Consider the following 14,251-nt stretch of genomic DNA (forward strand, 5'->3'; position numbering starts at 1 on the left):
GTGTTTCCACGAACGAAGGTGGACCACAGTTGAATGGAGCGTCAGCAATACGGATAGTAACAACTCTGACATCCAACTCGACAGCTGGTGGATCAGCTTGGTACAGCCGCTCAAAGTAACCGGCCCAGCGGGCCTTCACTTCGGACTCCTCTGTCAAGAGCCCACCTCCCTCTGCTCTAACTGCAATAGATCGAGGGACAGTCTTGGAGGAACGCAATGCGCGAATTCCCCTGAAAGCAGGACGAGAATCACCTGACCACAGGTGATGCTCTACCCCCTCACTGATACCTCGCACATAGGCCTCCTTGTCCACCCTTAGTGCATTTAGTTTTATGCCTCAGCTCCCTGAACAGCTCAGCTCTGCCATTCAGCCTGGCCCTGCGACTCTGGCTAATGGTATCCAGTGTCCCTTGAGAGACAAAATTCTTCTTCGCCCGACGGTGAGTTTCAAGACACCCACCGGCAACATCAAGGACGGTTGTCTTGAAGACACTCCACAACTCTTCAGGATTCCCCAAAGCACCCAAACTCCCCAAATCTCCACTCAATGTGTTGGCAAACTCCTCAGCTACCCTCTTATCCTTGAGTTTGCCAACATCAAGCCGAGGCTGGGATGGTAACATTCTCCAGGATTTAAGATGCAACTTCAGACGCTACAACAAGCTTGTGGTCATTATTGAGGAACTGAGCACTCTGGTGGACCCTGCAGTTCTGGCTCATCCTCCAGCGACCATCAACGAGGACATGGTCAATCTCCTTTGCCACACCGCCAGCGTTAGAATACCAAGTCCAGCGATGAGCTTGTGGGCACTGAAACCATGAACCGGCCACCCTAAGTCCATGACTTCTTGCAAGTTCAAGGAAATTATTGCTATTCAGGTTCACAGTTCCTGACCCATGGGGACCCACACACGTCTCATAACCATCCCTATCAGTTTCAGTTGATGCATTTAAATCCCCCAAGACTAGAAGTGTCTCTCGCCTGGGGCACTGATCAACCACAGACTCAAGCGCGGCATAGAATGTGTATTTCACGCTGAGATCACTCGCCTCATTCGGAGCATATACCGTTGTTACCTCAGTCAGCTTATTGGACACAGCTACAGCAACTCCTTGAGTATGGTAACCATCAGAGCGACCAGACCAATAGTAGGTGTAACCACCCGCCATGATCTCACTGCATTCCTGTCTCCGAACCTCAGAGAGAGCTGCAATACCAATATCCAAACGCTTGAGCTCAGATGATAACAGAGACAGGTGATCATCCTCTCTTTTTCAGTTTGTTGGACATCCTTATAATTTAAGGATGTCCAAAAAAAAACAACCTAAAAACCAAGAGGCTATTTGGCTCACCATGCACGTGTTGTATCCAAACTCCGTGAACAATTTACCGATCTACAATGTACTTACTCCATTTATACGATTAATTTAATCTAACTAAGCATCCATATACCTTTACAGCAAGTTCTCCCTGTCGGAGTCAGGTAACATCCGTTTGCTCATCCGGTGCAAACGGGGTTTGTTTGCATTAACCAATCAGCGAAGAGTAAGGTGGTGGAGCTGTGCCAAGACTTTCTGTGCAGCACTTTTGACAAACAACTGCTTGCCATCTACCAAGCTATGAAACACTTCTGGTGTTTCATAGAAGGCCGAGATCTCTGTGTGTTTGCGCTCCACAAGCAGCTTACCATATGATTGCACAGCAACACAAAATATCCGCCTCATCAAACTTGGCAAATGTCCTTCATCACAAAGTTCATGTTGGATATTCGGCATGTTGGAGGACATGAGAATGTAGTGATGGATGCTCTATCCTGTTCTGCCATTAACACAGTTGAGGAGACAATTAGCATGCGGCAGATGGCACTGGCACAAGCCATCGACGACACGGTCCAGACATCGTGGACAGCAAACAACATCATGAAAGCAGAAGATGTTCCTCGGCTGTGTAGTGAACGCACCCTCTTAATTGTGACGTCACCACAGGAACAAACGACCGATTGTGCCGACAACCTACCGCCAAATATAATTTATGGCACCCTCCACAAGCTGTCTGACCCGGGGATGCACATGATGCAATGCCTCATCTCCACGCATTTTGTGTGGGGCCACATGCACAAAGATATCCCACCTTCCTGCCTCAATTTGGTGGAAAAACTCCCCATCATACTTCTCGGATTCCGTTCTATGCTCAAGGATGATCTCAACCACACGGTGACAGAATCGGTCTATGGCTGACCGCTCCGACTGCCTGGCAATTTGTTCAGGCCACCATCATAGTTATCATGTCTACGGAAGTGAAGGTGGTCCTGTAGGTCTTCCAGTCTGCACTCTGGATTGGTACTGGGTTAAATTGGTGCGATAGTAACGGTGCTCATGGATGACGGTCAGTGCAAGTTGAAACACTCACCCCACCAAAGCTTGTGTAGACTACGTTTGAAGGATTCAAAAACTGAGCATCCACATTTCATGGAATACTGTTCCAGTCTTTAACTGCCCTCTGACTGAAGAACAGTTTCCTTACGTCTAATCTGCACCTCGCCACAAAGACTTTAAAAGAGTGGCCTTGCGTTGAAGGGTATTCATCCAGAGTGAAGAAATGTTGCAGTCTTATCCGGTCAATTCCGAGTAACGCCTTAAACGTTTGGGTCATATCATCACAGCTGCGGTGGTAGTAAAGCGAATGCATATTCAAATGCTGGAGTCTCTCTGGATCGGAAAGTTCACGGAGCATGGGAAGCATCTTTGTAGCTCATCTCTGGACATGTTCAACTTCATTGATGTCCACCAGGAATTCTACGTGCCAGGAAATGTTGCCATACTCCAACAATGGAGGTACCAGTGCCTTGGACACCACAAGGAGGGTTTCTTCATCCAGACTCACAAAGGATCATTTCATTGGGCCAATGTTTGGTTGTCCTTGTCAACCTATCCATGATTGTTCCAAGGTCGATCTCCTCAATCACTTCCTGCAACTCTGCATTCCCCATAGGGTATGGCTTCCTGATGTTAACTATACCCAGATGCAGAGTCTTGCATTTGTTCAGATTGGAAGGAAGTAGCCATACCCGTGACCGTTCCATGACACCATCGAAAATTCTTGGATCTTCTGGATGACTGAAGCCAATGCTTGGTCGAAAGGTGGTCTACACACTTTTGCATCATCTGCGTAGAGTGGGATACTGCGACTGATTGATGTCGGCAGGTAATAGATGAAGATAACAAATAGCGACAGACCAAGGACATCTACCATGCTGTATTCCACTAAGTACATTACCCAATCTGACTTGGCTCCATTCACAATGACCCTTTGTCACCTCTTAGTGAAGAAAGCTACCAGAAACATCAGTGGTTCTTCAATATCATGCGATCTTGCTTTCTCTGGGAGTCTGAACTGTGGTGGACCAAATCAAAAGTTTTGTGAAAGTCAAGAAGAATGACATCCGCCAGGCACTCCGTCATCTAGTGATCTAGTCCAGTTTTCCAACTGCCACGGGAGCTGAGTTATGCAAGACCTCCCAGGGTGTACCCAAGTTGAGCATCAGAAAACAAGTCATGCGACATCAAATGCTTTACTTTTGGCATTACTCACTATCAACTCCCTGACCTTTGCAACCACTGTTGTGAAGCTGACAGGTCTGTCGTTCTCGGGTTCTTTACCGCTGCCTTTCTTATATATGGGAGTGATAGAATGTTTCCAATCACATGGTAGAACATCATCCTTCGTCGACCTGTTGAAGATTATAGTCAAGGGAATGGCTCTCCTGAGCCACCTCCTTAAACAATCTTGGGCGAACTCCATCTGGACCACGAGATTTATTGGTTTTCAAGTGCTCCAACTTCCTCCTGACTATTTTCTCAGATATTAAAATGTTGCTGAACAAAAGTTCTGCACTCTGGTGAGGGATCATTAGAATCTGAGATGTATCCTCAATGGTGAACACTCATTCAAATGTCTTGCTAAGGTGTCAGCCTTCTCTTGATCAGATGCGGCAATTGTATTCTCATCCTTTGTCAGATTTTCAACTTTGACTCTCGTCTTGGTCTTGCGATTTACATACCGCAAACATTTCTTGGGGTTCGCCTTCACATCCCTCATAACCTTCTCCTAAAACTCCTGACAGAGGTTCCTTGAGGGAGAGCAAAGGTAATTCCTCAACTAGTTGTACATTGACAGGTCAGTATCACTTCCTAATTTGAAAAACTTGTTCTATGCTCGGTGTTTCTGCCTAGACTAAGCTAAAGCCCTCTTCGTCATGTAGATGCCGTCAAGTACACTATCATCTATGCTGGAGGACTTTGTACGCTGCCTCTGCTGCTGTACACTCCAGTAACGATCAGTCTCTCCTGGCTGGCACAATCGACACAAGATGCATGTACCTGTCTCTCCTACCATTGCCAAGCATGTCGTGTGAGGCAAGATGTGGTCTGCACACTGATACAAGGGCCTTTCCTGGTAATCAGCAGAACAAACAAAACCTTTGTGATACATCGCCACGGCGGATCCAAAATGTCATGAATGACTGCCTCAAACCAGCCTTCCTTGAGGAACCGACAGTGTCAGCTGCGCCCACCACCAAACAGCCATCCACACTATATGGTGAGACTCAACCCCTAATGCTGACGCCTGCCCCACCATCGAGGACCACACGCAGGGGTCGAGCCGTACGCACACCGGCCCACACCCGGGACTTTGTCGTCTACATGAAACCAGGATGCTTGGATAGACTCCCTCACTGGGGGAGGGAAGGCTTCTGTCTTTTAGAGTCTGGGTAGCATCCGTTCACTCATCTGACACAACCAGGGTTTGTTTCCACCGGCCAATCAGTGAAGAGTAAGGGGAGAGGGCCCAGAGAGCAGGTTTTCGTGGCTTTGGCTTGAAGGACGGACAGCCTCATTAGGTGCCCCAGACCTCGATAAATTTTTACTGCAAACCGCCGTTCTTCCAATCGAAAAACTAAATGATCACTGGAAATATTGTGCTTGTCTGAGTCAACATGAGATTGTAAATTAATAAAACCTATATTTCACACAGAGACGTACATTCCACTAATACCAGCCTACATCCCGAGCACTCAGCTTCCCATTCTTCTCAACCACTTCAAAAATACTGGTATTTTGTCTTTAGTTCTGCAGTGAATTTACACTTTCATTTTTGGCATCGTGTTTGGGGCTCGTAAAATAAAATATCAAATAAAGAGCTCTTCAAGAATATCAAACAAGTGTGTATGGTATGGACTCAGAAAAGACATTGAATTGCGGACTGAGCACCCCACTGGACAGTCAGACTCAGACTCAGTCTGACTCAGTCAGTCTCTCTTTCTCTTTCTCTCTCCATTATGCCATGATTGAGTCATAAAGACTTGTACCAAACTGTCATGGTCCAAACATTCTGAACCCACATTTTATCACCATAAGAAAATGTACAAAAATGGTTTAACCATTTAAATAAGGTTTAAAAAAATAAAATGTTTCCCATTTCTTAAAATTTAACCCTTTAAAAATGCAAAAGCAAAAAAATGGCAAAATCCCAGACATTTTTTGGTATTAAAAAAACCCGGCTGAACGGAGATTTAAGGATCGAAAAGGTGGACATGTCCAGGAAAAACCAGATGTACGGCAATCCTAATGAAAAAGGAGAACTGGAATTCAAAGCGTATATATTTTGTACAAAATGTGAGAAATGGCAACATATCACAGCAATTTGTCATCTTCAATCTCACCATAAATGGCCTGGATTAACCGACCTCAAAAAAAAAAAACATAGCGGCAGCACATTCAGAGGACGAGGACCTACCTACTCAACTACCTGGTTTTAAAAAGACCAACATGTTAACATTGCTCCAATCGGTTGAACGGAACCAGGCCCAGTCAGATATACTGCTCGGTTAGCGTTTCTGTAGTGAGCAACTAAGCTTGCTCAGTCCGAGACAAACTTCATACACGCTGTAAAACATGTTCTCGTTTGGATCTGATCTGCTCTGTCCATTAAGGTTCAAGGTTTTTCTCAAATTCTTCTTTATTCTCCTACCTGAATTAAACCACTGATGTATTTGATGATAGGAATATCCAAAGGTAAGCATGATTACGAGCATCCAAGCAAGGTAGCGGAAGCCCCCCCGCCCCCCCCCACCCACACTCCCTCCTCCCCACAACTCACACTGGGCCACTCACTAGCCGCAGCCTGAACCATGGAATACTGGTGGTTTCTTTAGCTCTCCATAGCATTACAAGCAGCCATTTTCTTAATCCCCCAACCCCCCCCCCCTCTTACGTGGAAGGTGGTGGGGGGGTCCATAACTAGCTTCAGATAAGAATTGTACGGTCCATTGGTCTGCAAAGATTATATTACTCTTGAAACAGGGAAAATGTTAGAGTAAGTAGTATTGTAATATGTGCAATGATGAGGCAGTGAGAGTTAACTTTAATACAGTGTAGGGTACGCTTGTTGTGTAAAACCTGTAAATCAGGCGAGACCGGATGAGGTCTTGTGGCACCGGACATTTAAACACCAAAGGCACACTGGAAAGCACATTTCCCTTTCGGAGGAATGACCATTACAAATTGTTTGGCTGGTAGGCTGTGCAAGCCGTGGTGGTGAGGTCTGCTGCGGAGTCATGGAGGAAGGTGGAACACTTTTGTAGAGGGCCATCCCACAGGACTGAACAGACAGGAAGATGGCCCCACCCACTATCGGTGGGCAACCAATAACAGGCACTTGCCCAGCATGAGGGCGGTTCCAGATTTAATGAGGGTCGTGGCCATGCTCCACGCAGCAGTTGAACTTTGCACAAAGCAATGTCAACATCTTTGTCTTGCTTTGACCTCCGAGGAAGAGAAGTTCCTCTCATCTCACCTCCCACATCGCCATTCCATAGCTCCAACGCTCCCTGAAAAACACTTCGTCCATGCTGTGCCAACCCACATGACCATGCCACTGTGGTGGAAGCACCAACCAGCTCTTGGCAGCCACAAGCCCTCACCTGTCCCCATTATTCATTGTGTGTGAGTCTGGTAAATGGCGCTATTCAGGAGTTAGGCTTTATTTCCAAGTTTATACAAGTTCAGTTTTTCATGCCTCATCTCCCATATTTGTTGTCATGTGCCAGATTTGCCTGGGTTCTGTTGTCTTGTTTATCCCTGTGTCGTATTTCATTATTATAAACCTTTTTTTAAAATAAGAGACTTTTTCCCACGTTTTGCCTCCTTCGTGTGGCGCCGCCAAGTTCAGCCTCGGATGGGAGCAATCATTGGGTTTTTATAAATGGTAAAGAACAGTTAATTGAAGACAGTGTGAATTTGATACACTCTGTGATCTTCAGGAGTAGCAAAAGCTTCTGGTGCGACGGGTGGTGCTAGTCAGACTTGTCAACGCAAGAATATGTGAGAAAGTGAGTGAAATATCAAACAGATAAAATTGCTATTTGGACAGGACTTTTGACTAACATTATTAGATCATATTCCAATCTTATCCAACTTTACATGGAAATTTAATGGAGAAGATAAACCTAAAATCACATCATGCAAACTTTCGGGTCATATTATGGATGAACAGCAGCAATTTCTTATCGCAAAACAGAAGAAGTGACTTCGTGCCTGCTCTGTGCTGCGGTGAGGCAGAGGTAGGGGTTCAAACCATGACGCACGTTGACCAATATTTGTGGAGCACGGTTACGCAGTCGTTCAAGCAGCCAAAGCACAGGCACATCTCCTGCCTTCTCTGTTAAAATATGTGCACACACACAGCATGAAATACACACACTGTGAAATGTAAGCATGGAAATGGCCGTAAAACGATGATGATGATGATGATGATGATGAATTCCCTCCTGTGGGTAGGGGTGGCGAGCTACCACATTGGACTACAAGCAGTGGTATGAGCAAGACTGGTTTTAATGATGGCGCATCCTCAGGCACTGATTGGCAGACATTCGGTACAAAAGGAAAAATGAATCCTTGACTCAAATGCACATCATTCAAAGTATCTCTCACCTGTGATCAGCAGGTTCAAAAAGAGGGAGAATGATGATGCATTTACCATTAAACGAGAGGACAACATCACACTCCATGGTTTCGACCAAAAGGAACAAAGACTGTAAACCTTCTGCACTTTGTTTTGATTCACTGGGAAAAAAAAATGGGAAGAATTCCAGACACCGATAGTGAAATTATTAAAACGTATTTGTTCACTCCGAATGGAGCTCTCTTTTTTTTTGGCCTTTGAACTACAATTTTTATAATTATCAGAAAATATAATTTTTGATCTGTCCTTTTGTGATATCCTCGAATCATCGAATGGAATTTTTATATTTAAGAATAACCTGTGCCATAACTTCTCCATTCAAGAAAATAAAGCTCAAGTAAAGGGAAATTATCGAGTACAGAGCATGGTAATGTCATACAAGTTCATATAACATAAGTTTAAACAGGTGCACTGAAAAAGAAAGGAGAAAATTAAATAAGAAACAGGAAAAAAATCTGTTTTTAAAAACGTTCATATCCTTGGCTTTAGTAGACAGTAACAATGACTTATTTGACAAGTTAAAATCAGGAGAAACATTAAATGTGTCCTCCGATAAAATCCTGCACTAAACTTCTGGACATAATAAAGATATTCTTTCAAATGTAACATGGAATGAGCAAATTACAATGGGATAATATGATGGTACAGGATGGCATGGAAGTGAAGTACTTACCTCCAATCTGTTTAGTCTGAGTTTGATTATTGACTGTGCTGTTGGTGCTTTGCAGGCATGGCATTGTATCTGGGTTTGCCGTCCCTCGGATGGAACGTTAAATTGGGTGACCCGTCTTGCCAGTATTAGTTGGCAGACGTTAACATCCCCACGATGTCTTTTCTGAAGAGTCGGCGAGTTAACGCAGGCACACCCTGACCAGATTACAAATTCCTGCCAAAGCTTGGCTTTGAGAGGAGACAGGCCACCACCAGGTATATTTTTCCATTGAAGTACCAGCATGGCATCGAGATGATGATGATGATGATGATGATGATGATGATGATGATGATGATGATGATGATGATGATACAGTGGTACAATACAATATCCAACAATCGATCGCCAATTAACCTAGGTTGACAAAGAGACCAGTTAAGTGCATAAGTGGAATTAAATTATCTTGTATATCATCCAAATGTGGAAATCTGAAATATTTCAAGTGGAAAAAAAAGATTTAGTCAAAAATGACTTCGCAAAAGGTGTTTTATATCTTGCACACAAAAACTATGGAGCCACAAGTGAAAGTACTGTGTGCTAAATACAATAAGAATCCAAGTCAATACAAGACTCCTTGATGTAATGTTCAGAGTGTGTGCTCTTAGTATGGGAGGTTGGTGGTTTCAACCCTGGCCAAGTCATACCAAAGACAATAAAAATGGTACATGCTGCTTCCTTACTTAAAGCTCAGCATACATACAGGGTGTCCCAAAAGTCACCTTGGGATTTAGAAATTAAATAACATTTGTTTTTTGTTTTTTATAATTTATGATTATTTTTATACCAAAAGAAAATGAACAAAATGGAGATAAATTTGCTTTATTTAGAAAAACTAGTACGTGCCCGTAAAAAAATAAAAAATATATTAATAAATAAATATTCCAACCGCGAGCAACAAACAACAACCACACAGGCCGTTTCTTCGCTCTCGCGTGCCCGTACGTGCGTGGCGCAAAAGTTCGCATATTATTCGCAGTTACGATGATTCGCAATTTAGGTTTTAATGGCCAATTATTCAATTAGCGCCAACGTATTTTACCTTTTCGCAATGTCATCGCGAGGAAAAACAAAAAGAGAAGAGAAGAGAAAAAAAAATTACTTCCTGGTTCGGAGCACACCAGCACTCTGATGTTACCGAAATTTATACACCGTCTAATATGAAAACGATCATAACTTGCAGCATTGTGTTTATCTATAAATGTGCATAAGAAATCGAGAAATTATGAGAATACACGAAGTCATCACTCTCCGGAAGCCCGTACGTTGTAACACGTAATGGGGAACGCGGCTGAGTTTCCCTTCCCCATCGGCAATGCCCACGCAACAACGTGTCTTGTCATTGGTTTGGTAAATAAATGGCCAGAACTTGGGAAGCACTTGTCCAATTAATATCAAACCTTGAAAAGGCACATCCTCAGGTCCGCAGCAATATACTTGGCAAGTTTCAATTAGATCGGACCAGCGGTTGTCGAGAAACAGCGGTCACACACACACACACACACACACACACACACACACACACACACACACACAGATTTCTGGAATTATAGATAGATGATGCAGCTTAGATGTCCTCCATTTTCGGCTTGGCAGAGACGGGCTCTTTCGACAGCATTTTCCATAACCACGGACAATAACTCTGGCTGCAGCCCTCAAATTTCTGCACAGATGTTGTTCTTAAGCTGCTGAATTGCATGGGGCTTATTGATGTATACACGCTCCTTAAGGTAACCCTGAAGAAAATAATCGGTAGGCATCAAATCAGGAGAATGTGATGGCCAAGAAATTTCTGAATTTGACGAAATTATTCGGTGTCCAAAAATTTGCCTCGGAAGCTCCACCGTGGCTCGTGCTATGTGGGCAGTGGCTCTATCTTGTTGAAACCACACCTCAGGTTTATCCTTCACTGCAGGACGCACAAAATTATCGAGCATGGCTCGATACCACTCACTAGTGACCGTCGTTGCACTGTCATCCTCATTTTCAAAAAAATAAGGGCCAATAATCCTTTCTGACGTTACACCATACCACAAAGTGCATTTGAGAGGATGCAACTCACGTTGATGAATATCCTTAGGATTCTCTAATTCCCAGAACCTACAGTTCTGCTTATTCACAAAACCGTTCAAATGGAAATGAGCTTCATCGCTCATTTCCTTGTCTAATCTAATCTTGTCACATCCCCAAATCATCCACCGAGTTTTGTCATAATCTATCCAAAGCTTTATGAAATATTACACTACATATCGTTTTTGGCTCTATCTCAAAGGGTGAAGAATTAATTTTAAAATTCTCGGATCTGGATCTGGATCTTCATCAAGTCTAATTAATTCGTCCTTGTCACACACCAAACCTATCCACCAAGTTTTGTCCAAACCCATCCATAAATTTTTGGCATATCCTGCTCACAGACAGACAGACAGAAAAGCAAGCAGAGAGGGTTGAAAGCATAACCTCCATCCACCTTTGGCGGCAGCAGTAAAAATTAGAAAATCCTCATATCCGGATCTAAATATTCACCACAATAGAAATTATTCGTCTTTGGCAGACACCCAACCTGTCCACTGAGTTTCATCCAAATCCATCAATAATGTTTTGAGATATCATGCTACATGTGTAGCATCTTTTGGTCCTATCTCTCAATGGTGAAGAATCACTTTAAAATATATTATTTTAATTCTCACATCTGAATACGGACCTTCACCAAAATTGAATCGATTCGTCCTTGGCAAACTCCAAACCTATCCACCAAATTTCAGCTGAATTCATCCATAACTTTTTGCGATATCCTTCTCACAGACAAATAAGCAAACAGAAAAATATGAAAGATGTCATGCATAGCACGCTACTTGCGAAGTCCAAATAAACAATAATTGCCATGGAAACAGCGATTTGGTAATGCGCAAAATTTGACCCATCACGTGTTTTACATGATAGAATGTTGTGTCTAACAAACCTGGCTGATACATTTTCTAATTTCGGCCGATTATATGTTTTGCATGTTTTGGATGATATTGACCTTGACCTTTGAATAATTTTGACCAGATTTTATACACATATGCCACACGTACATACAAATACACTGTGTAAGTTTCAATCTGATATCTGGAAAAAATCCTGAGGTTTGGCAGGAATAATTTCACAAACATATTCCATTTTATTATAATTGGGTGAAACTGTTGTCATGGGCACCGTTTTCTCTTTGCTATCTAGGACTTTTCTCTCTGCCACGTGGGACTTTTCCCTTCACCACATGGGACTTTTCCCTTCACCACGTGGGACATTTCTCTTCACTACGTGAGACTTTTCTCTTCGCCACGTTGGACATTTCTCTCTGCCACGTGTGACTTTTCTCTCTGCCACGTGGGACTTTTCTCTTCGCCACGTGGGACTTTTCTCTCTGCCACGTGGAACTTTTCTCTTTATCACGTGGGAAATTTCTCTTTGCCACGTGGGACTTTTCTCTTCGCCACATGGGACATTTCTCTCTGCCACGTGGGACTTTTCTCTCTGCCACGTGGGACTTTTCTCTCTGCCACGTGGGACTTTCTCTCTGCCACGTGGGACTTTTCTCTCTGCCACGTGGGACTTTTCTCTCTGCCACGTGGGACTTTTCTCTCTGCCACGTGGGACTTTTCTCTCTGCCACGTGGGACTTTTCTCTTTATCACGTGGGACTTTTCTCTCTGGCACGTGGGACATTTCTCTCTGCCACGTGTGACTTTTCTCTCTGCCACGTGGGACTTTTCTCTTCGCCACGTGTGACTTTTCTCTTTGCTATGTGATACTTTTCTCTCTGCCACGTGGAACTTTTCTCTTTATCACGTGGGACTTTTCTCTTTATCACGTGGGCATTTCTCTTTGCCACATGGGACTTTTCTCTTCGCCACATGGGACATTTCTCTCTGCCACGTGTGACTTTACTCTCTGCCACGTGGGACATTTCTCTCTGACACGTGGGACATTTCTCTCTGCCACGTGGGACATTTCTCTCTGCCACATGGGACATTTCTCTATGCCATGTGGGACTTTTCTTTTTGCCACGTGGGACATTTCTCTCTGCCACGTGGGACATTTCTCTTTGCCACGTGGGACATTTCTCTCTGCCACGTGGGACATTTCTCTCTGCCACGTGGGACTTTTCTCTTTGCCACGTGGGACTTTTCTCTTTGCCACGTGGGACATTTCTCTCTGCCACGTGGGACTTTTCCCTTTGCAACATGGGACTTTTCTCTTTGCAACGTGGGACTTTTCTCTTTACCACTAATCAAGATGCGCAGAACCAGAAAAAAAAGAAAAACATGGTCTAATAGCTCTTAATTAAAAGAGGTAATTAATAGACGTGGGAGTTCAGTTCTTTGCAATATTTCAATGATACTGAGATCATCAATGTATGTCCATCAGTGTATGCATGCAGTCGTGGCATCATTGACCATCATGAAGAAGATGATGATCAGCCAAAGTTTCTTGCCCTGCATTACACCACATGAGAATTAAAATGAATCGGAAGTAGCTCCAATGCACTGAACAGTTTGACATTGTGGACAGAATTGCATGGTTCACTCCAACTTGAATCATCTTTTCAACCACAGTCGTATGGTCAACGTGATAAAATGCCTTGCAGAAATTGACAGCACAAAAATTTGTACGGAAGTTTGGTTTGCCGATGCACTTGTGCATTCAGTCCAACATACTTACAAAATAGCGATCAAACAATAGAACACGGACCACCATTGTGCAGGCTTGATGGGCCTAATGGCCACCTCTGCTGAAGTTTCTTGTAAGGGAACTCATTTATGAGTCACCTTTCGGATTCAATAGAAGGGACAATAGGTTTCTCTCACTCTGTCCATCTCTCCATCTGTCCTTCCATCTGTCTGTCCATCCCATTTGTAATTTTTCAGACTTTTTTCCCCATACCCTTTAACATATTCAACTGAAACTTGGTACATGGATTTCATACGATAAGTTACAGAATAAGTTCGAGTTTCAGGGCGTTTCGTCAATTTTTCAAAGAGTTATACCCTTTTTGGACTTAGAAAATATTACATTGGTAGGGGACATGTGTCGCAAAGCAATTCTCACTCTTGTTTAATGTTATTTTGTCGTTCAAGGTAAAATGATCTGATTTACAGGAGAGATTTTAATTCAACCACCTTGCTGGAATCGCTCCATTTTAAAGCAGCAGCAAATCTTCCTGACTCCACTTTGTATTATTGAACTTAATGGGAGGAAACCTTTATATCTCAAACCTAATCCTAGCAGCGTTTGCATTTCAACAAGCTGAACATATGAGCTGCGAAACATCCATTGCCATCAATAATATCAAATATATATTAGTTTGAGGTTGTTTTTTTTAAGGTCTTGAGCAGTTTCAACGATTTTAACACATCATATTACTTTCAGAAACCCGAGCACACCTTCCAATGAAAGTTGAAAACGTGAATCATACCTCAAAGCACCATTGTGAAGCTCGTGGTGGGCAGCTCGAGGTTTCCATAGCCCGCTTGCCTGTAA

At 43.4% G+C, this 14,251-nt stretch overlaps 1 protein-coding gene across 3 annotated transcripts in view; it reads right to left on the reverse strand.

The window, feature by feature from the left end:
- Nucleotides 1-14,251, reverse strand: part of LOC147019021 (anoctamin-8-like) — a 92,351-nt gene extending 78,100 nt beyond the window's left edge. The window contains exons 1-3 of one of the 3 annotated variants that reach the window (XM_085899183.1): nucleotides 14,187-14,245; nucleotides 8,039-8,124; nucleotides 7,597-7,720 (exon numbers count right to left, since the gene is read on the reverse strand). In XM_085899183.1, the coding sequence (XP_085755309.1) occupies nucleotides 7,597-7,720; nucleotides 8,039-8,069 (155 nt within the window). In that variant the 5' untranslated portion in view covers nucleotides 8,070-8,124; nucleotides 14,187-14,245. Of the gene's footprint in view, nucleotides 1-7,596; nucleotides 7,721-7,992; nucleotides 8,125-14,186 lie in introns of all 3 variants that reach the window. The other 2 variants (XM_085899184.1, XM_085899185.1) reach the window with 2 other exon arrangements.

Source organism: Eptatretus burgeri, chromosome 10 (assembly GCF_056783735.1).
Source record: "Eptatretus burgeri isolate ZD-2024b chromosome 10, Ebu_testis_v1, whole genome shotgun sequence".
NCBI classification, from domain to species: domain Eukaryota; kingdom Metazoa; phylum Chordata; class Myxini; order Myxiniformes; family Myxinidae; genus Eptatretus; species Eptatretus burgeri.